This window comes from Acanthopagrus latus, chromosome 11 (assembly GCF_904848185.1).
Source record: "Acanthopagrus latus isolate v.2019 chromosome 11, fAcaLat1.1, whole genome shotgun sequence".
NCBI classification, from domain to species: Eukaryota; Metazoa; Chordata; class Actinopteri; order Spariformes; family Sparidae; genus Acanthopagrus; species Acanthopagrus latus.
The window spans coordinates 2,119,364-2,141,131 of record NC_051049.1 but is presented as its reverse complement, the minus strand read 5'-3'; the positions used below and the strand labels follow the sequence as shown (position 1 = coordinate 2,141,131).

The 21,768-nt window shown below is 43.6% G+C and overlaps 1 protein-coding gene across 3 annotated transcripts; it reads right to left on the bottom strand.

The window, feature by feature from the left end:
* Positions 1-775: 775 nt before the first annotated feature.
* On the bottom strand, positions 776-20,598 carry LOC119028412. 3 transcript variants are annotated; one of them, XM_037114346.1, is made up of 17 exons: positions 20,171-20,598; positions 19,696-19,885; positions 19,327-19,625; positions 18,634-18,781; positions 15,024-15,149; positions 13,549-13,704; positions 13,117-13,255; positions 12,379-12,548; positions 12,154-12,288; positions 11,439-11,624; positions 10,689-11,353; positions 9,661-9,803; positions 8,921-9,142; positions 8,287-8,544; positions 8,057-8,190; positions 6,672-6,986; positions 776-6,541 (listed from the first exon to the last, which is right to left on the bottom strand). In XM_037114346.1, exons 4-17 carry the CDS (start codon positions 18,688-18,690, stop codon positions 1,970-1,972), a joined length of 7,278 nt encoding a protein of 2,425 aa, XP_036970241.1. In that variant the 5' UTR covers positions 18,691-18,781; positions 19,327-19,625; positions 19,696-19,885; positions 20,171-20,598; the 3' UTR covers positions 776-1,969. The 3 variants fall into 3 exon arrangements, with proteins under 3 accessions (XP_036970241.1, XP_036970240.1, XP_036970242.1); XM_037114345.1 differs by having other exon boundaries at positions 19,738-19,885; XM_037114347.1 differs by lacking the exon at positions 18,634-18,781 and having other exon boundaries at positions 19,327-19,885.
* Positions 20,599-21,768: the final 1,170 nt, after the last annotated feature.

The following is a 21,768-nucleotide window of genomic DNA, read 5'->3' as shown; positions in this document are numbered from 1 at the left end:
AATAGGTCAGAGCAAACTGTCTTTTTAAAAGGTGGCGGTGGGAATAAAAACACACAGCCAACGACTGATTCCATCAGAAATGATGGACGGACAAAAGGAGCGGACGCAAAACAAAAGGTGAATTGGGAGGAACTGAACACGGGGAAACAAAATGTACAGAAACTGGTCAAAATGAAAAAAAACACAGAAAGCCGACTGATGGTGTCGACTCCCTGAAGACAAGCGAGCAGAGAAACTGCAGCCGCTCATTAAGCCTCTGACTGCAGTCAGCTGAGGCAGAACATCACAGGTGAACCTGGTGACCTGAGACCTGGATCTGAAATCACATTTTCAATTTGGGACTCATTATAATGAGTATTTCAGCAGTGGAGTGATGGTCCTGCATAAAACTGGGCTTCCCTGCACCAGAACAACAAACACTCATGCTGATGGGTGACGCACAGCGAGCTTTCACTCGTCGACTGCTCTCACACACAAAGCAGTGAGGCAGCCGGCTGGTACCAGACGACAACACTGAAATATGTTTCTGAAAACAATTCAAGTGACAAACAGTCACTGAACAGCAGCTGGTCCATATTTGACGCTTTGTTCTACAGTTTGATCATAAAATGAGTTTTTTCAGCCTTCACCAATCTAACACAACAGCTCTAAAATCAACCAGGTGAAACATTTGGTGTCCTCTGGCAGACAGATAGTCAGTTTTTTTCATCTCCAGTCTGTGGCCTCATTTCAAAAGCTTCCATGCAGTGAGGTAAAATATACAATTCATGTGACTGAATTTCTTTATTGCTCTCAGTCCTTTAAAATAATCTTCATGGCAGCAAGTATTGTGATAAAAACAATACAGAATCTGAACTCGAATGTGTTAAAGTATTAGTCTTTCGGTGTACAGTGACGTTTGAGTCAGGGATGATGTCTTTGGAGGAGCGGCTGCTTCGGTTATCTCGTCCATCAAGCTGCTTGCCTGTAATTACAGGTTGAAGCTGAGCGAGCTCAGTAACCTCTAAGACACCGTCAGATTCTCTTATTATACAAGTTTAAAAAGGAGAAAAAAGGAACAAAACAAAAGGAAAAAGCACACTGACTGTGTGTTACTGTGTGTCCAACAGCCTGACTTCTTAAATGAAATGAAGACAGTATTCAGAATTCACAAAATGAGTTTTTACTAAAAAAAATAGTGATATAGGGGAAAAGAATAATCACCTGACAAGACACAAATCTTCTGCTGTAACTCACCAGCCCCCACATGCAGGAGCAGACAAGCAGCTTATCTCTCACAACCTGTTCAACATGTTCTGTCTCGTTAACGTTTACATTTCATCTAATGCAGAGTAGGAAGAGACGCCTCCGACACAATTGTGGTTAAACAGTCAAAGAAAAGGATACATTATGTGAGACATTAAAAGGATCAGCTCACCACATTTTTAACTCTATCTACTCGCCTCAGTGCCAACAGAGAGTTTTTATCCTCCACTGTGTGACAGCCAGACTGTATGGAGCCACTTTATGTGTTTTTACTTTTCTTTTTAAAAAAGTGCCTTTCTACTTCAGTGTTTAGGAGAATCCGTCGGCATGAGGGAGAGTTAATAATGACCAAATACTCATTTATGATTCCTTAACCGCTAAATGTGGAAGATAACTGTAAAGAAACGAGTTGTCCCACCACCAGAAACACACCAGTGATTTGTACAATCCAAACTATAAAATCTGCATTACATTTTTTGATTATGATTAATTGACACACAAGCAAAACACATTCCACACACTTTCCATTGGTATTTAAAGTTTTCAGTGACAGGTGAGAGTCCAGAGGGTTTGACCTTCAAGAGGAAGCTTTTGTTAAAAAGGTTGCTGCAGATTTAAATTGACTGATAGAAATTTCCCCCTGAACTGTGTCGTACATCCTCCGTATTTGAAGGTAAAGGGGAACTATAGTATATTTGTTAACACGGCTTCAAACTGAAGGAAGTCACTGTTGCTTACACTTTCCAGACGGGCTTTTTGGACTTTTGATGGAGTCTTTTTTCCCCTTTCTGGATTTGTTCCGAGGAGTTTGGCTGATGACTGTCTGAAGCTCAACAGGACTCACCTCACCTGCACCTGCAGCAGCAGACACACTCGCATCATGGGGAGATTTCAACTCTACCTCGGTCGAACCAGCTTCCTTCACTGTGTTTGGGCTTGCTGCCGCCGCCGCCGCTGCTTCTACAATCATCTGACTCTGAACAAAGTATTCAGCCTCTTCGGCTGCTTCACTTGTTGCAATCAAACCTGCAGCTCCTGTCTCTGCTGAGCCTGGGCCTGTTTCCAGCACCGAACACAAGGTCTCATCGATCACTTCAGTCTCTGAATTATATGTTGATGATACCTGAGTGGATGCACTGTCTAATCCCTCTCTGATCTCTTGGTCATAAACGATCTCTTCTCTGCCTTTATCCACAGTCAGATCTCCACCCTCACTCTGCTCAGTCTGAGTGTTCTGGTAATCAGACCGGGTTGTTTCCCCCTCAGCTGCCTGTCCAGACCCCATCATGCCTTCACTGGTCTCCATGTCTTTACTGGACATAGACACCTGCCCTGTGGCCACCCTGGCTGATCTGAGTTCGTCTGCAGACGGGACCACATCATCCAAACCCTCCATGTTAGCACCACCCGCTCGATCTACACCTACAGCATCTTGTCTCTCAGGAACATCAAGAGCTACATCACGTGTCTGAGAAGAGTCAATTCCTTGTTTTATTTCATGTGTTGTAACATCACAAAGTATTTCTTGAGTCTCGGTCACCGTCAGTGTTGCTTCCTGACTGATCTCCAAACATTCACTCTCTAGAGAAGGTGCGTCCTCTTCTAACATCTCGTGAGGCCTTATGCCTTCTTGCTCTAAGTGAGAACTTGTGACTGATGTCTCCTCTTTTGCCTCTTCACCATCTTGGTCATCATGTTGGTCTGGGACACTTGTGTTGTGCTGCAAAGGTGACGTCACAATAACCTGCTTTTCAGCATCACATTTGTTATCTGAGCACGTGACATGATCCTGCAACTGAAGACTTGTTCCCTGTGCATCTTCTCTGTCGCTCTCTCCATCTTGCTCCTGTGTGGGTGGCACCTCTTTCTCTCCATCGCTGTCAACTGCAATGAGCTTGTCCTCCTCTTGTGAACCTGTTTCAGAAGCGTCTTCTTTTTTTTTGTCTTCGTCTTCATCTGAGATGCGAGTCGTTTGCTGTGGCACCTCTTCCTCCTCTTCCGTTCCCTCTCTCATGCTGTCGTCTGAGATGAGCAGATCATCCAGTGGAGGACTTCTTCGTGACGCAGCTTCTCTTTCATTCTCTTCATCTTGGTCGACTGTGATGCTAACATTTTGCTGTAGTGGTGATGACACTACCTCCACAGTCTCGCCTGCATTGTCTGCAATAAAGGATTCGTCAGCTGGTGAACTCTTGTGAGATTCATCTTCTTGCACACTCTCTTGGTCTTGGTCTTCTGAGATAACTATATTTTGCTCTGCAGGTGAAGTAATTTCCTCCACAGCAGCCTCGTCTTTCTCTTCATCACATACGCTGTCGTCAGAGATGAACTTATCCTCCATCTGAGAACTTGTGCTCAACGCATCTTGTCTTTCGATTTCTTCATCTTGGTCATCTGAGGCGCTTAAACTCTGCGGTGACACTTCTTCCTCCATACTTATCTCCTGTTCCTTTTCATCAGTTGTACCACCTTCACCTTGATCCTTTTCTCCTCCTGCCTCTGTTGTTGTATTATCATCATCATCATCTTCCTCATTGTGGCCAATGTCTGTTGCTGTATGTAGAAGTTGCCCTGATGTTGAAATGGTTGGTAAATCCGAGCCCGCTGCTTGTGCATTTCCAATTTCTTCTGATGTGGACATCAAATCTGAAGTCTCCAGATCTTCTTCCTCATGGCACACAGTCTGCAATGGTGGTTTTGCTTCAGCATCAACAATATGTGTGTTTGCTTCACTAGGATTCACCTGTAGTTCCAGCACTGTGTTCTGATCAGGGTCGGGCCCTGCTTCAGATTCATTCACAGCATCTGTTACTGACAGTTCACCTTCCACACAACTGAGTCCCCCTCCAGAATCTAACAATTGCTCCTTCTCAGCTTCAGCCTCTTCATGTGCTTGACTGGTGACACTTTCCTCCACATTTTCTTCTGCCTCGATACTATCAGATGCTGCAATAACCTGACGTGTTTCAATGTCTGAAACGTCTGTCTGTGCTGGAGTGACCTCTTCATCAAGCTCCCGTCCACTTTGATCCTCTGTGACTTCATTCGATTGTGGTTCTGACGAAACTTCAGCTTCAACTACGTCATTTGGACCTTCAGGTATGCTGAGCTGAACAGGTTTCACTGTGCTACAATGTGTTTGATCGTCTGAAGTAGCGGCTTCTTCTTCTTGAGGAGATGCTATTGTCTCTTCAATCTCTGCTTCTGTATTAACTAAATCAGTAACATGTGATCCAGGTAGGACATCTTCTTTGGAGGACATTTCAGGGACCACAGAGTTATCTTCCTTGGAAAAACCTTCGGAGGAAACATGATTCTCCTGCTGCTCAGGTTGTGGGGCCTTGGTTTCTTCCTCTGTGTTTTCTTGCAGGTGTTTGGATTCTGCTGTCAGACTTATTACATCTGTTAAATTGCTTGATGGAGCTTCTGGGATTTCATTCATCTGACCTGACACTATTTCTTCCATTGTATCTCCTGGTTTCTCTGCCACTGTGCCAAACTGCTCTAATGATGTCTGCAGTACATCTGGCCCCGGTAATGATTTCACAGCATCTTTCTCAAGATTAGCAACTGATGTTTGTGTTGGATACGCCTGAAAACTCTCATTGTCTTCAGATGCACTGTGGCCAGCTTGCGTCTTAATATCTTCTTTTAAAGGCGGAGGAGTGATGACGCTATTTACATCATTGATGGTCCCGCCTTCCTTCGGTAAATCTATTCTACATGCTTTTGGAATACCACTGGCATCCACTGTTTGCTCCAGTGGAGGAACTGTATGGAACTGGTTTACGCTGACCTGCCTCATCCCAACTGAACTCATCTCAGACGGCCGAATTCCAGTTTGCCTGCCTTCTGGCTTCATTGTAACTACCTGTCCCATTCCCATTTGTGGTTGCCCAGCACCAACCCCCAAAACAGCGACCGGCCCTAACCCCATCTGCCCAGACTGCCCAATCCATGATTGCCCCAAATTTCTATTTACAGCAACAACACCCGCTGCATTAGCAAGAGTGTGTCCCGGCAGAACAGTACACACATTCCCCATGGCTGCTGGGCCGAACGCCCCCTGAGGGGGAGCAGCCTCTTTTACCAGGATAGCACCTCTGGGCAAAGTGCCCTGAGATGAGCCTGGGTCCCCGCCATCTGTGTCCCTCGGACTCTTCTTATCCATAACTAACATGTAATTACCATTAGGATTTGGTCCTATCACTTTCCAGCCATCCACAGGGCCTGAGCCCTGAGGCACACCTGGGCTCACAGGTAGCAACAGGGTGGGGCTGACTGGGCTAGTGGGGCTACCAGGGCTTTTAGGGCTCATTGAGCCCTGGAGGATAAGCCCAGAAGGGGGATGTTGGGGTCCTCCAATTACGAGACTGGAGGAAGGATTCTGGGGACCACCAATAACGATACTGGAGGAGGAACTCTGGGGACCACCAATAACGATATTGGAGGAGGGACTCTGGGGACCACCAATAACGATATTGGAGGAGGGACTCTGGGGACCACCAATAACGATACTGGAGGAGGAACTCTGGGGACCACCAATAACGATACTGGGGGAGGAACTCTTGGGACCACCAATAACGATATTGGACGAGGGACTCTGGGGACCACTGATTACAAGTCCAGAGGAAGGAGTCTGGGGTCCACCAATTACAAGACTAGAGGAAGAAGTCTGGGGTCCACTGACTACATAATAGCCTGGAAAATTGGCACCATGCATCCCATCTGCCAGCAGAACTGTGTTCTGAAGCTGTGGTTGAACTACATAGTGCATGGGCTGTAGTACAGGACTGGTAGTGTAGTAAACTGGCTGCTGCTGTAGAACCATTCTCTGAGTTTGATGAGGCAGAGTAGCAGACTGACTGATGTTGGAGGAATGACTGATGTTAGTAACCTTGGAGTGAGGAGGTGTCGTGGATGACAGGGCAGAGCTGACAGTGCTGACTGAAGATTTTGAGATGTTAGTTGATGACACGACTTTCTCTGTCTTTATGTCGGTATGTTTTGTCTCAACAATTTTAGGCTTAACAACCGGTTCAACAATGTCAACAGTGGCTTTGACAGTATTTACTACTTTGGCTGTCACAGAGGGTTTGGGTGTTGGTGTAGGAGGAGGAGGAGGAACACAGATCTCAGCCAGAGTCTTAAACTTTGGCCCAAGGTTGTTGATGAACTGCAGGTCGTTGTCAGACTCCAGGAGACTGCAGCAGCCCACTGAGCCAGCAGATGAGCCCTTGCCCTCATAATCATACAGCAGCAGACTGTCCTTCACTGGCACTGAACATACCGCTTTCTGTTAAGTGCAAAGAAACAGCACAAACATGGGTGTCAGTGAACTGTGTACATATGTTTGTAGGTCAAAGATGTGGTGAAAAAAAAAGATAGAAAAAAGGACAAAGCTGCTTGAAAGACAAACATAGTACCTGCGTGTAGTATTGCTCGAGGAAAGTGTCAGGTAGGGCAATTTCGTCGTACAGAGCTGTGATGTGTTGGGTGCCATGTGTTTGCCTGTATGCAGCACTGCCCTGGTTGAACGATCCCCTTGATAAAAAGTAGGAGTTGTCGAATTCTGTCAAACTTTGGCTGGTTTCCTGAAACTTCTGAAAAGATTCATGGTAGGATGTCGCCTGATGAGTTTCAGTGAATCTCGAAGGAGCGCTGCTGAAGTTTGGTGCTGCTGCTGTTTCAACTTTCGTCTGTTTAGCCAACATGACAGGGATGCTTTGGAGTGGCACTTCCTAAAAAAAATTTTAAAAAATCACACATTTTTGATCTAATAACACATTATGTACGTAAGTTAATATGTATGTTAATAAAGCACATAGCCAAGTAGGGCTCAAAAATCATCTGTCTCCACACAACAGAAATGTTATAGATTGGTGCTATTTCAGTCAAACATTTAACATTTTAAATAGGGACTTAAAAGCTAAAATGCCTAATTACTTTTTAGAATCGGTGCAGGTTGAACTCTCAACGCTCTCCTCTTTCATGACAACTGAGAAGGAGTCAAATGATGCATGATTAAAGGGCGTGACCGCTTTGAGTGACAGCTGGCCACAACCAGTCTGAGATGTCTCTCTGCTGATGAAAGTGACTGGACTTGACCTTTAATGGGCCTGGAGCTTCTAAACACCTGGAGTCAAGAGAGTTTTTTTTTCTATTCTTTTTTCTCTTTAATCCGTTTTCTGCAGCAACATGCAGTGGAGGTGTTATAATCCCCTGTAATTTACTGTAATTCTCTCTTATTTGACAGCTGAATGGAGGAGAAATGTACAACACTTCACAAATGTACAGATGACAACTCAAAGATCAGGGCTCTCTAGAGAGTGCTCATCTGAGGACAAACTAAACACAAACAGAAACACGCACACACGCTGTGCCTGCTTCGCTAGCTTGCAGCTAATACAGAGCAAGTAATCTGCAGGCAAACTCATGCAGATAAAGCAAGATAATGGTGAAATTTGTGTGAACAGAGCTCGTCTGTTAGCTAGCTAGCTTGGTAGCTTGGTAGCTTGGAGCTGGAGGGGCATGTTTCAGGAATCTAGATTCTTTTGGCTCAGTTCAGAGGAAAGTTTACAGCTATTTGTGCCATCTTTACTACCTATTTTATGGTCAGTGACACAACTAACTGGCTTTGACCGACTTTACCTTCTAACATCGCAGCTTAGTTAGTACACAAGCATCATTTTCAATGATATTATATATCTATATTTATATATGATTGTGTGTAAACTAAATTTGATGACTGAAAATTGAAAAAGGTGTGGGATCCTTTTTTCCCCCTTACGATGGAGGCAAAAGTGCAAACCTTGTCTTCGCCTTTGCCTTCAGTGTGGTAGGAAATGAGATGCTCCTTGGCGTCAAATGGCAGATCGCTAAACTGGTCAGGAAAGATGGTGTCCGCTCCTCCACACTGGCAGAACAGCAGGAGAAGAGGGATGACTGCAGGGAGAAACAAAACATTAGAAACACAGTATAATATTTTTTAAATGATGTGATATTAATCTGTACTGGTGTGTTTGCTGAAGCTCAACTCACACATCAGTAAGCATATTCCCACTAGCATCAGGCCAATGGCTGGTCCAGAGAAATTAGACGATGTGGTCGTCGTCCCGTCTCCTTTTAAGGCTCCTGTTTTTCTGCTGCCGCAGTCTTCTGTGTCCACACAGGTGCAAACGTCCAGAGTGAACACTTCATGGGTTGGGCAGGACAGACCCTGAGCATCGAACACCTCCAGCTGCAGCTCATACTTGCCAGGCCACAGAGCCTCAAGTGAGTGAACGGCAGCAGTCGTGGCTAAAGTCAACAAAAGAAGTAGATGGCTGTGAAACTCACACTTTATTTCATTATTACTGTTGTGACTTTAGCTGTAATACCAGTAGAACACTTAATAAGGCTACTGTTTCTACTGTGTGCTACCACTCAAGCCCATCAAGTAAAATATTTAGTCTGTACTGAAAAGAACTGAATTGAGTTTAAACAATTTCAAAATAAGGGTAAAATTTTAGCAGCTCAGCAGCTTTGCAAAGTTTTTTTGGCACATTCAAGATCAAAATCCTCTAATTTAAAGGTGGAGTTTGTAGAATATGGCCAGAATTCAAGGGTGGCTCCAAAAATGAGTACTGAATTTTGAATATCTTGGTCATATACACTGTTCATCACGTGTTCTTACCATTGATGACTTCTATTTCCCAGTTACCACGTGTCCCATCAGGTATAATTTTGAATTTGAATGGAGCAGCGTTGGGGCTCGCGTCCTCGTCAAAGCCGGTGACATAAACAGTTTTTTTATTATCGCACACACTGCTGCGACTGGCGGCCAGGGTGGGACAGTGGTCGTTGGAGTCGGTGACTTGAATGGCTATTGTTCCCGTGGCTGTCTTTGATGGCATGTCTGAGGATGACAATACGTTTAGTTAGTCAAACGCCTCAAAGATCCACTCTGATGTGTGAGGTTCACAGCAGTCAGCACCTGTCTCCCGATGAAGTCTTTATTTCTGTTAAAGTTTTTTTTTTTCCCCTCCTGATATTTCTACAACACATATCTGAATAGTGCTCAGTTTGAATTGTGTTTTCATAACAACGTCAGTGTTTTCTCTCAGGTCTGTTAAAACTGGCAGTTGAAATACATTATTTCACCCTTGGGCTTCTTCTCACTCTCTGCCTGACACACCTTGAGTCACACAGTTGTCTGGCAGGTTCTGTCAGAGACTGTAAATCACACTTTACCTCGGGCAAATACAGTCATGAACTGCTCGCTAAACTCATAAACACTCAGGTGATAAATCATGCTCAGAGAAGAACAACTATGAATTAATTAAAGCAGCGAAGGTAAAGGCTGTTCAAACAGAAATGTATTGTGTGGGGTGAAAAAGAGAAGCATACGAGACTGTAAAGGAAAAGTGGTGTTACCGTCAGTCATGGCCAGAATCTTGGCAATGTAGGTGCCGTTCTTCAAGAAGGGCGACTCTCTATCCGGCTGCTTGTTGAGTTTAATCTCAGCTGTCTTCTCATCGATGGTAAACCAGTTATCTGGGTCATAGGCTTTGGCATAACTGGTTCACAACAAATATGAAAAAGAAAAGGAACAGAAACATAAAAAAAGACAGAAGAAGATCACATCTTCTCTCACGTCAGTCTAAGTGTGTAGCAGAAGCCAGCAGACTATTAGCTAAATTTAGCATGAAGATGGAGAAACTGGAGAGGCCCGGTTCTTTCCAAAGATCACAAATACACCTACCAACACCTATAAAGCTCAACTAACTGACACAGTCTAGCCCCCCCCCAGCTAACTGCCTCCCGGCACAAGCTATCAATCTTCATATGCATCTGAAATGATGGTTTCTCTACCAGATGGTGTTTGTTACCTTGATCTCCTGAAGACTCCTGTATAGTCTTGCATTGACTTTTAAGTGGTGAATCTGTCCTATAGGTGCTAATAAGAGCCATCAGTTAGTTATTTTCAAAAATGCCCTTTGACTCTGTAACATAAAGCTGGCATCCAATTTTGTTTGGGGGTAAAATCATGGGAGTTTAAGTCTCCCCTTGTTCATTGTTAACTGAAGCAGTTGAAATGTGTTTGGTTTAGTTTTTTTCCAAAGATGTAGCTTGATGCATTCATCCCATTTGTTGAATTGTCGTTTCAATTGGAAGAGTCTGATACAAATCTAACTAGATAGGCAAGATATTTAATTTTTGACTCAAAACATAATACTGTACTCACAGTGAACCATCAGGTGTATTACACAGTTTGGAGTGACACATTTTAATTTGAATTTGTTTAAAATACCTGCAAAACTCATGACATTCCCATCACACTAACTTCAGGTAAGTAAATATTAGCATGTTAACTGGCGGTCATGGTAAACATTTCAAGCCTCCAGAGCTGCTACCTTGGTTGTAGCGTAGTTTAAAGCTGTGTTTGGTGCAGCTTCACTGACCTTACATCTTCAGCGACTTTTCCTGTGTCTGGATCGATGGCAGCGAACACGGTGATCACACCATCCTCAGGTTGATCATTTGGATCTTCTGATACAGGAACCTTCTTGGTTTCGGGTTTAAATGCTGGACCCTCTGGCATGTTATTTACTGCTATCTTAATGGGATAGCTCTTTGGTTTATTTGGATCTGGCTTTTCCTTTGGCTTTGGCTTTGGCTTTGACTTCGGCTTTGGACGTGGTTTGCCGCCTGGCTTTAGTCCAGCCCCAACTGGCCCTAGCCCTAACTCAGGTTTAAGTCCTGCATCCAACTCTGCACTTACGTCAGCATCTACTCCCAAATCTGCACCCAATCCCACACCAGCTCCGACTCCAACTCCGACACCAACACCAACTCCAGCACCAGCTCCGGCATCGGCATCGGCATCGGCATCGGCATCGGCACCAGCACCGGCTCCGGCTCCAGCACCTGCACCGGCACCGGCACCGGCACCGGCTCCAGCACCGGCTCCGGCACCGGCTCCGGCACCAGCTCCAGCTCCCATAGGGTTACCCTCTCCAGCCTGAACGCCCACATCCATCATTATTGGACCACCCTCAACAAAAGGAGCTACATTTTCGATGGAGAGGCCAAGCTCAAGATTCTGGACTTCTTCGAAGTCCACAGGCTGAGATAAGAGATAAAAACCCAACACCAGTTACAGTAATTAAAATACCATCATATCTGAAGTTACATCATACAAGTCTAAATACCTTAATCAGCTTCAGGATGCCCTCGTTGGTGGTTTTGTCCGTCTCAATAGAGAAGAGCCCGTCCTCATTTCCTTTTTCGATTTTAAAGACAGTGGTCCAGTTGTCCGAGAATTTGAGGTCTTTGTCCAGAGCTTTGATCCTCATCACAACAACATCCTTAACGTTTTCATCCACTGAGCCTTGGTACTGCGAACAGAGCACGATTCAGAACACGCTGCCGAAAACAAAAAACTGCTTATGTGGTAAGGGAGGAGCTGTTAGCTTACGGCTGATGTAAAGTAATCTGGCTGCTTGAGGCAAATAAACACTTCCGACTAACACAAATAAACAAAAAATAATGTTTGCTGGTGGGGAACACACCATTAAAAGGAACACTATGTAGTTTTGGAGAAGAAATTTAAAACATTTACAATATTAATGAGGTAATAATACAAACGTGTTCTATCAGTGAATCAACAAGCTGTTCTCAGGGGAAGATAAGGTCCCACAACACTGTTTGAAGCTTGAAAGGTGGCAGGGTCCGCCACATATAGTAAAACAGTATACATCTGTGTTATTCCGTCATGAAAACAAAGAGAGGTTGTTTATTTTCATTTGCTGAGGCAAAAAAAAAAAAAATGACGACGTCTCTCTTGGGTGCACTACTGCTGACGGAGGCCTAAAGTTTCACCTTCCTGAACTGTCTGTGACTGTGTGTGATGGCCAAATTTCTCACCTCAGATTTTTCCAGAGTGGGAAAGTTGTCGTTGATGTCCAGGACCTTGATCTCCACGGTTCCAGTCCCTACTTGCCCGGTCGGACCCCCTGCCATATCAGTCCCAGTTATCACCAGTTTATAGAAGTCAATAGTCTGTTGGAGGATAAACAGCGAAGCAAAATGTGTCAGTGAGAAAAGTGCACACGTGAGGTGTGTTGAATGCACAGTGAGTGGCAGTCTCACCTCTCTGTCCAGTGTTGGCTCCCTGACAAACAGTTTGCCCGTCTTCTGCTCTATATAGAACATGTCTTCGTGGCCTTTTGGCTCCTGACTGATGATTTTATAGGAAAGCTCTGAATTAATTGTTCCTTCCTGGTCTTCATCCTTCCCCTCGATCTGCATCACAAAGGTTCCTGCAGTGGATCACAACAGGACAGGAAGATGTTGGTATAATCCACTGCGTGCTCACGCATACACAGACTCCAGCCAATGTTTCGATTAAACCAATCAGACTACGCTCACGAGGAATTAGCTGATTCGATTAGCTGCAGTTTCGATGAACCATGAACTGACTTGTGCAAACAGGTAATGCTTGACTTGAGAACGATCATGTAAGTTGTGTCCTGTAATAAAGGGCACGAACTGGAAGGTGATGTTAGAGGAGCGGTGCCGAGAGCAGCAACTTTACTGCTTGACTTTAAATTTCAGTCATCAAATGCCAACGAAGGGGGAATTTAATTCACCAAAATACACCAAAATGCAGGACTGTCAAGTACACACAAGCATAATCTAACGTTAGCTAGCCAGTTAGTTAGCCGCTGAGACATCAGCAAACTGTCTGCGATTGTTTCATGCTTGTTATAAAGAGGAGGACAAAAACATGCTGAAACGGTTTAGCATTTAGCAGTTTAGCATTTAAAAATCAGAATCCACCACCGTAATGGGCTGATGGAGAAGACTTGTGTTTAAAGTCTGCCGTACCTCTTTCGCTGGACTCTGTGATGTTGCCAGAATGTAACTCAAAGTAAGGAGCGTTGTCGTTCATGTCCAGGATTTGGACAACCAGCGGTATTTCAGGCTCTGCCATGGACCCATTTAAGAATTTGGCAACACCTGTTAGCTGCAGGAATTACAAGAAAGACGTGGGATACGGTGAGACAGGTAACAATTTATCTTTTAAGATTTAAGAAATAGGAAGAAGCATCTCACATAAAAAGTAAAAACAAATATTACACGGCTAATAAATGCACATCCATAGCAGCTGACCACATTAATGTATAGCACAGTCAGATTTAACCTAAATAGTTTTCAAACTACTGTCACAAAATGCCGAGTGGGAGCCTGGTGACGTTCATAAAGCACTGTGACGGAGGGAAATCTCAGACCAGTAACAGCGTTAAAAGAAATACTTACATTGTAGGATGGGTATTTCTCCCGGTCCACCATATCGGTGATGCGTACAAAGCCAGTGACAGGGTTCACAACAAACAGGTTGTAGGGAGGCTGGTCAGCTCCTACTCCTGTGAGAGAATACCTCACTTTGTCCAGTTGCTCTTTATCAGAGCGAATCTGAGAACAAAACATAGACGTAAAAATTCAACCATTATTGTTATTTCAGTCTTTCAGTAAGGTCTCTTCATGGGAATACTGAATGTGTTTTTTTCCTGATGTGTTTCCTCGTGCTGCATGTTTTAATACAGCATGTTATAGCTACACTGTAAGTTATTCAACCATTGCTGTCCAGCAGACGACGCTGGACAATCACAGTTCAGAAACATAATTCCACTCAGGGAGAAAATATCCCAGCATGCTCAGCAAAGCATAAAGTGGTCTCAATAGCCTCAAACTTCAATCCAGTCTTAAAGGTGCATTGCAAAGCTAAATGAGACACCTGGAATGAGCTCGTTAAGGCTCCAGAGATGGGAACAACATTCTGCCAGACAGACTTCAACTTGTACTCAAAAGACTGGGACTAACGACTGATCTTTCCATCACCACCATTCCCTCCCTCCCTCCCTCCCATTTCACAAGCATCAGGCCACCGATGATGATGTATCCTGCAGCACAACCCAGAACAATAACCACGGCCAACCACCTGTGGCTATAAAGGCTTCACACGAGGTCCAAACAAAAGACTCGCCAAATGCAGTGTGAGCAGAATCAAAACAGAGGAATCTCGATCGACCACGTCAAACTTTATCTGGCCCCTGAAAACACGCCCGGATAGATACGTTCTGCTGCCACCATCTGTTTGCTAAGTACGTAAGTAGGACCTCAATGCTCACCCTATATTGTAGCTGCATGTTCATGAAAGACTTGTGACTGACTTTGACTTGTGAGCATCTCTGAGAGGCTCTTGTTAGGGGGCCCCTGTCCACTTGGGTCCCTGGACCTGTGCTCAGTAGGCTGAGGCTCCTTAAGTAATCATATTTGCTTTATTGGAGATTAAACAATGACTGCTCTGTGGTTTTACTACTAAGAGGCAGGTCTAAAATATCTCCCACTCAGACCCGTCATGTCTGAGTACACACTACTTTCAGCTCTGCCAGTTCTTATCAGAGCAGGTAAAATTAAAAAAAGATCTGAGGTGTTTCATACCAGTCTAAAAAAGGGTTTTGTTTGGTGCCTCACTACTGAAACAAGGCTTCTCTCAGAGTCTCTATCAAGCTTCAGCCCAGTGCCAAAATCCCTAAAAAATGTCACAGCTGGGCACTGGAACAGATAAAATGGTCTGAACAAGTAGAAACAGGTTGTTGACTGCTGCTGCCAACAACACGACAGAAACCAGTTGTATGTTTGATGTCTTGAAGATCTCTGAAGCTGATTCATCCGGGCACTGTGTCACTTTAAATAGGATGCCGGATTTTAATCAGCGATAATCTAATTACCTTAGCAATGAACGACCGGTTCCTGTAGTCGGTGTTCTCATAGAGCTTAGAAGGAGGAAGGATCCATTCTCTCTTCCTCCTCCTCAGTGTCTTTTGCCTGTTTCGTCTTGCCTCAGCAGTGGTTATCTGAAACAGAGAAGCACACATACACTTGATTTGACTTTAATGGAGACTGTGATGAGCACACAGAGTGCAGTACCATATGAAATGTGTACTCTATGTGTACTTCAGAGACCAGCCAGCCTTCACTTTAGAAGAGATGTTCAACTTCACCAAGGTGGTTACGTTTTCACCCACGTCCATTCGTTGGTGTGTTGGTTTGTCAGTAGGACTACGTAAAAAAAAACTACGGAAACTACTATTTCTATGAAACTTGGATGGAGTGTGTTTGTGTGTGTGTGTGTGTGTGTGTGTGTGTGTGTTCACATAGTACCAGCTTTGCCATGAATGTGAAATGAATAATATAATCATGTAAATAATAACTTAACCCGGCACACGGACGCTTGTCTAATTTTGTGGAAGCGAGAGTGAGCGTGATAAACAGGTGTGTCTGAGGTGTCGTCCGGCCCCTCAACATTCACATGTATCTGGATTAACGAGCACTGAATGTGAACAATGTTCGGCATCCGGCACCCTGAAGCGTTCAGCAGAATGAACAATGTGTGAAGACGAAACTACACAGCGTGGGGGAACTGGTAAAGTTCGCTTTTACACCGTAGAGAGCATACACAAGTTTTTGCGAACGCAGGTTAACTTGCTGAAAGTCGGCAAGTAACTCGTTTCACATTGCGAGTGGACATGTTGCCTTTGGGTGAACGGGGTGCAGCAGGAAAGCAGCAGATCATGCACACTCATCAGAAAACACCCATCAACTTCTTAATCAATGGGATATTCTTATGGGCTTTCTATTGGTTTGTTTCTCTGTTTTCTTATCTAGATTTAGCAGATGCTTTCATCCAAAGCAACTCACAGCATTTTCTACATGCAAGGTGTCATGCAAGGTGGTGACCAGCACATCAGGAGCAGTTTGGGGTTCAGTATCTTGGCCGAGGACACCTCGACATGCAGACCAAGGGAATCAAACCAGCAACCTTCCACTAACAAGACGCTGGCTCTACCCCTGAGCCACAGCCACGCCCATCTATCACCACTGACGTGTCTACCGCAGATGCATATTTTATCCCCCAGGCCTGATTTGTGGTGACAGATTTGAGACAAGCTTCACAGTTCAAAGGAGTAAAACTGTGTAATCATAATGAACAAATACAACACGTTCAACCACGCAGTGATTATGGTTGATTGCTCCATTTAACACCACACAGGTGTGGTGAGCTTGCGTTCTTCCAAAAACTACCTGGAACAGACCTTAAAACCCTGGAGGTGATGCCTGTCAGCTGACATTCACATCAGTGCCAGGGCTCAAGATTTCCCATCAGAACTTTGCATTACAAAGAGTCGACCGAACTACCTTGAACTATCGGTTTTGTTTTGTGTTTTTGTCCAAAAATAGGTTGCAATTCTGCGATGTACACTGTAAAAGACTGTTGCCGTGTTGTTCTGTAATACAATTCTGTGAATATACAGAATCATGATGTATTATACGTGTTTCACAATGTTTCTGTCCAATTTCTTCAAACTGGGCTAAACTCATTATCCTGCATCTCAGAGTCAGACTGTAAACTTATAAACTGTAGTAGCTGCTGCAACACTGTGGGGCAGATTACATCAGAAATATGTGCTTGCCTTCCTCCTCCTCCTCCTCCTCCTCCTTCTCCTCCTGAAGCTTCTGTGAAAGGTGACTGAAGTGTCTTGCTAACTGAGTTTAAACCAGCTAAAAGTGATTGAGAAATTATTTGAGGAAACGGCCTTTAAGGATATGTATTGTAGGGTTCTGTACTTATTTGAAACAAAAGAAACATGAGCAGGGTAAAAATACAAAAAAGAAAAAAAGAACTTAAAGAAATCACCATGAAACTTCTGCAATCAATAACTTTCATAAAGACAGTTATCTTCTGACATGATATATTTGAACGTGCAAATGAGAAGGAACTTTGTGCTAACTTGCATCATTTCCAGGACAGAAATCTGAACTCAGATAATTACTTAAATGTGTACGTTTACATTTCACCTCCAGTAGTCTGAAAGATCAAATATTATGAAAGAAAAAAGCACTTTAAACATACGATATCAAACCTTTATGTTTCTAACTATGCCTGAAAACAAACAACATGATCGAGGTTGCCTGTTATGGTTTTGGACTTCTGCTCTTACAACGTCTCCACTTATAAGAGATCACATGAAATAAAATAGGTTGAGGTCAAATGTAAAATGAAAGTATTTGTTTGTAATGTTAAAATACTGTTTGATGACATTTTCCCATCAAAATAGTGACACACAAGCTTAAGCATCTTATTTTTGTTTTCTTACAAGCACCTGTTATTAACCCCTTCACGCGTGGCGTCCACGACAATAGACGGATATTTGGAAGCTAATTTCAATTTCAATTGGAGTACGACGTCACAACTGCCAAGTGACCCCTAAAGTGCCATAAACTCTTCAGCTGATCATTATCTTTCCGTCTCTGTGGAAATTTAAATAGATAAATAAATATTCTTTAGACAGACAGACTTTAGACAGTTTATCTCTTGTTTCCAGTGGACATCATGCCCCACAGGGAATATTCTGCATATTGGCCTTATAATGTTCTGCCTTATTTTGTATGTTTTTACCAGAAACAATGATATAATTAACATCTGAACCCACTGTATCTAAGAACAGGGACATTTATTTTAAATATAGGGCCATTAGGCAGCGAGAAAAACAAGTACAAGAACAATGTTGCTTTAATCTGATTAAAAGTTAAAAGTAATGTTTCCAACTGTGTTTGGTTCTTCTTTCTACTTTTTATACTGTTGTTGCATGAACATACGTAACTCCTACGCAACGTACAGAGAAGATAAAGTTATTGAGTGATTTCACCTTATTTAGGAAAATAAACAGATACTTAAAAAAATACAAAACCTACTGATTCAATAATAAATGCATAAACGGATTAATATCCTTAACAGATGATGTTCAGTGGACCAGCACAAGAAGTCAATCTGTTACTGATCAGTTTTTAAACAGATGATTGTTCAAACCTGAACCTGAAACTGTTCGCAACTTGAATTGGGTTGTTTTCCCTCCCTCTACCTCCCATCACAGCAGGTCTGATAAGCCAAACAGCTTGGCCACATCAACAGCAGATCTGTAATTCAGGAAATAGCATTGTGGTTTTGTTCAGCTGCCACAAGAAGCTCCTGCCAACGCTGCAGATTCACCATGAAAACAATCAATTACAATGCATCAGGTCGGGCTGCAGGATCTTAGAAACTATTCAGGAGGTGAAACACATTTTCTGCTGTGCATAATTTACAACCCTGCAGCTGCCTTTGTTATGCAGTCAAGTCAGTTTGCTTTGTCATGATCAGCAATTAACAGCATTCAAATACAATCCAGTCCAATGTGCGACTTAATCCCTCTCTGCCAACAACAGGCTTCCACGCGACCTGCACGAAGTCGTGGTGTGTCAAGGTGAATGTTCAGTGTAGCCTCAGGGTGAAGTACTCACCAAGGCCAGCACCAACAGAAGCAGCAGGCCCAGTTCTGCCAGAGAGAGCCGAGCCATGAGTGCAGGGAAGCCGAGGCACACGGCTGCCTGCGCTCATCAGAATCCAGAGGTCCAAACGGGGCAAAACCGATGAGTCTTTAAATACGTTCTGTTTGAGACACGCCTACGTCAGTTTCCTCCACCTTCCTTCACAGCCCCCCGCCCCCCCCCCATGTGTGCTTTTACAACATTGCATGTCACATGCGTGGATGTTTCTCAAAGGTGTGTCTGTTCACCTATGCATGCTTACAATCAACCCTCAGGTCTGAAAACACAGCAACTCTGCACAACTCTTAAATCACTCAGGAAAGGATCTTCTCTCCTACTGCTGGTCCTGAAAATATCTAGTCTATCTTTTTTTGCCACGTCAGTTTGTTTTCAAGATTCAAGATGAACTATTTATATCCCTGCAGAACTTTGTCTTAAAAACTGCCACATAAAAAGAACATACATACAGTCAGGTACGGTAACAAAGTGCAGAGTACAGACAAGTTCTGACATATATTCAAGTACATGTAACATAAGGCCTCATCCCACAGCCTCCAGCAGTAACAGAGTTTTTTATACGTATTCAGGTATTTTACCATCAGCCTGATGGGAGCAGGTCACATCCTGTAAACAAAACATGGGAGAGTTAGTAATCATTTGTCCCACCTGGTTAAAGCTGAGGTCCGTACAGTGAACCACATCCTCCGACCTCTGACCTTCAAGTCTAGTGAGGAGAAACTTCACATTCTGAGAAAAGAAAAGATGGAAGAAACTTCAAGAAGAGCCACAGGGGAGGATCTCCCTCCCAGGACGGACAGACACACAGTCGATGTCGCATGTACAGAAAAGAACAACGAGTTGCATTGACAGAATATCTGATACAAGTTATGATATATAAAAAGTGTGTGGATCCAGGAGGCGACTGAGCAGGACGAGCCACGCGACCTCCTGTCCACCGCGGTGACCTGGAAGGTAAAACAGAGAAGATCAGAGTGAGGAGGCATCAGATGATAGAAAGTAAAACATGTAACTTACAGCACTTATGTCACGTAAGGTGTAACAATCCACATTACTGACTGAAGAGCAGAAGTATCCGCTGCCATAGAGCCAAACTTCAGAGCACTTCTGCTCTCTTTGTTCTTTGTAATTCGGCCAATGATGGTGGTGTTGTCCACGTTCTGGTGCACAGTAACTTTACAGATCGGATGCACATCTTTTAACTAATCTGTCAGCAGAACAATAAATTAAAAAATGATACCAATATTGAGAGACATGTTCGCTGACAACAGCAGATCTGATAATCATCTAGGCTGGTGACCCATAGTGTACGGTGTATTGTACACATGCATGTAAATATAAGTATACATATATAGAACACTGACAGAAAAGGTTAAATTTAACTTTAGATTGTTTGAAATATGTAAAATACTATTAAAGGAACCTGAGGTTTAAACCATCAAAGATAAACTTTGACAATGAAAAAGAAGACCCTTTAAAGATCCACACTCACTGGATAATTTATGATGACTGCGTCAGATTCTTCTCACTTTCTGTCTTTAAACGTGTTATAACAGAAAAGCAACTGAACATCTGCTTTTTGCGACTGACCCAGTTCAGGACCAGCTCTTTTGGAATGTATCTGACTCTTTTCAAAGGCTTTGACAAAAAATTCCTATTTTATATCCTTGTTCCTGTGACTTTCCAAACACGTGTTTGTTGATCACAGCTTTACGGTCTGACAGGTGTCGTTCACTGGCTGCACTGTTGCTGTGTCTCAGTTCAGGGTCTGCATCCTTCAGAGGAGCATCTGAAGGCCAATTACATCACAACACAGCACGAAGTCTGTCCCAATCTGAAGGCTCCTCCAGATGCTGCCCACAAACGCTCCTTCTTTTCCCTGTTTTTGGAGGACGCACCGCTGCTATCCTTCATGGCCTCACATATCCCAAGATTCTTTGTATGCCTGAAAAAGGAAAAAATAAGAAGAGAAAATGGCGACATTGCGTGGCGTAGATGGTCACTTTCGCGGTCCTGGGCAGCAGAAATCGTGACGTAAGGGTAAAACATCTGATGACACAACCAGGAAATGCCCCAAAGACTAGACCGTCCCATTTAACAACAGCTGACCAGGTTAACAAGGTCTCTGAAGGACTCGCCTTCACAGACCACAGACTCCGGGTCCTTCAGAGGACGCAGACCCTGAACTGAGACTCAGCATGTGACTGGTGTAAACAGACTGCATGTTTATGTATAAAAATAAAATAAATCTAAATGTAAAACTGGAAACAAGCTACAGGGTAACACTGATTCCTTTTTCACTATTAATGGTATTAGTATCATAGTGCATGTGCAAACTAAAAAAATCGACAACTTATTAATTAACTGACAAATGAATCTGACTGACATGTTTATGATAGATCTCCGGTTACACCTGTTGTTGGCTGTGAAATAAAGTTGAGTTCAGGTATAACTTCAGGGACTGAACTGACTGACTCGTGCGTTTGGTATTTACCCTTCAGTAAGAGACTCTGTGTTTTTCTGAGTCAGCGATGATGATCATACACAGGATTGTCAACTGACGTGGCAGTTCATATTTGGCAGCAAGAATAAAAACAACCATCGTAAAAATACTTCTCTGACGCCAGACATGTATGTTTATCTGTGCCAAGTGAAACCAATGTGTTCCAAATCCAAAGCACCTCCAATTACAGCGTGAACCGGGAGCTGGTGACAAAGTCGTGCGTGCGATGGCGTGACTTCGCTGGAGACGTTTAGAAGCTAACTGGTGTTTTTCCGATTTTGTGTGTGACACCAAGTGTGCCCAGTTTGAGGGTCCTCTTACTGAGCGTGCACTGTGCTTCAAATTCATTATGAGGTTCAGCTTTTAACCAACCGAATTCTGGATGTTCAAGCCGACACTTGTTAAATTGATACTTTCCCATAGTTGTAGCAGAAGAAGTCTTTCCGGAACTGGCGAGGTGTGGGGTGATAAATTCGAACCAGGTTATTGACAAAATGCCACTTGTGTTCCTGGTTGATTCAGACAGAAGAACAACACACGGAGCCGACTGTCAATCTCACCGACACGTTTCCCCAAAACAAAAAGGG

Excerpts from the sequence above, each read along its gene's own strand:
- LOC119028412 (XM_037114346.1), bottom strand. The coding sequence starts at position 18,690 with ATGGCTCGGCTCTCTCTGGCAGAACTGGGCCTGCTGCTTCTGTTGGTG. Across the intron at positions 12,289-12,378 it reads AGCCAACACTGGACAGAGAG|ACTATTGACTTCTATAAACT; the intron begins GTGAGACTGCCA and ends ATCCTCCAACAG. Across the intron at positions 8,545-8,920 it reads GGAAATAGAAGTCATCAATG|CCACGACTGCTGCCGTTCAC; the intron begins GTAAGAACACGT and ends TGTTGACTTTAG.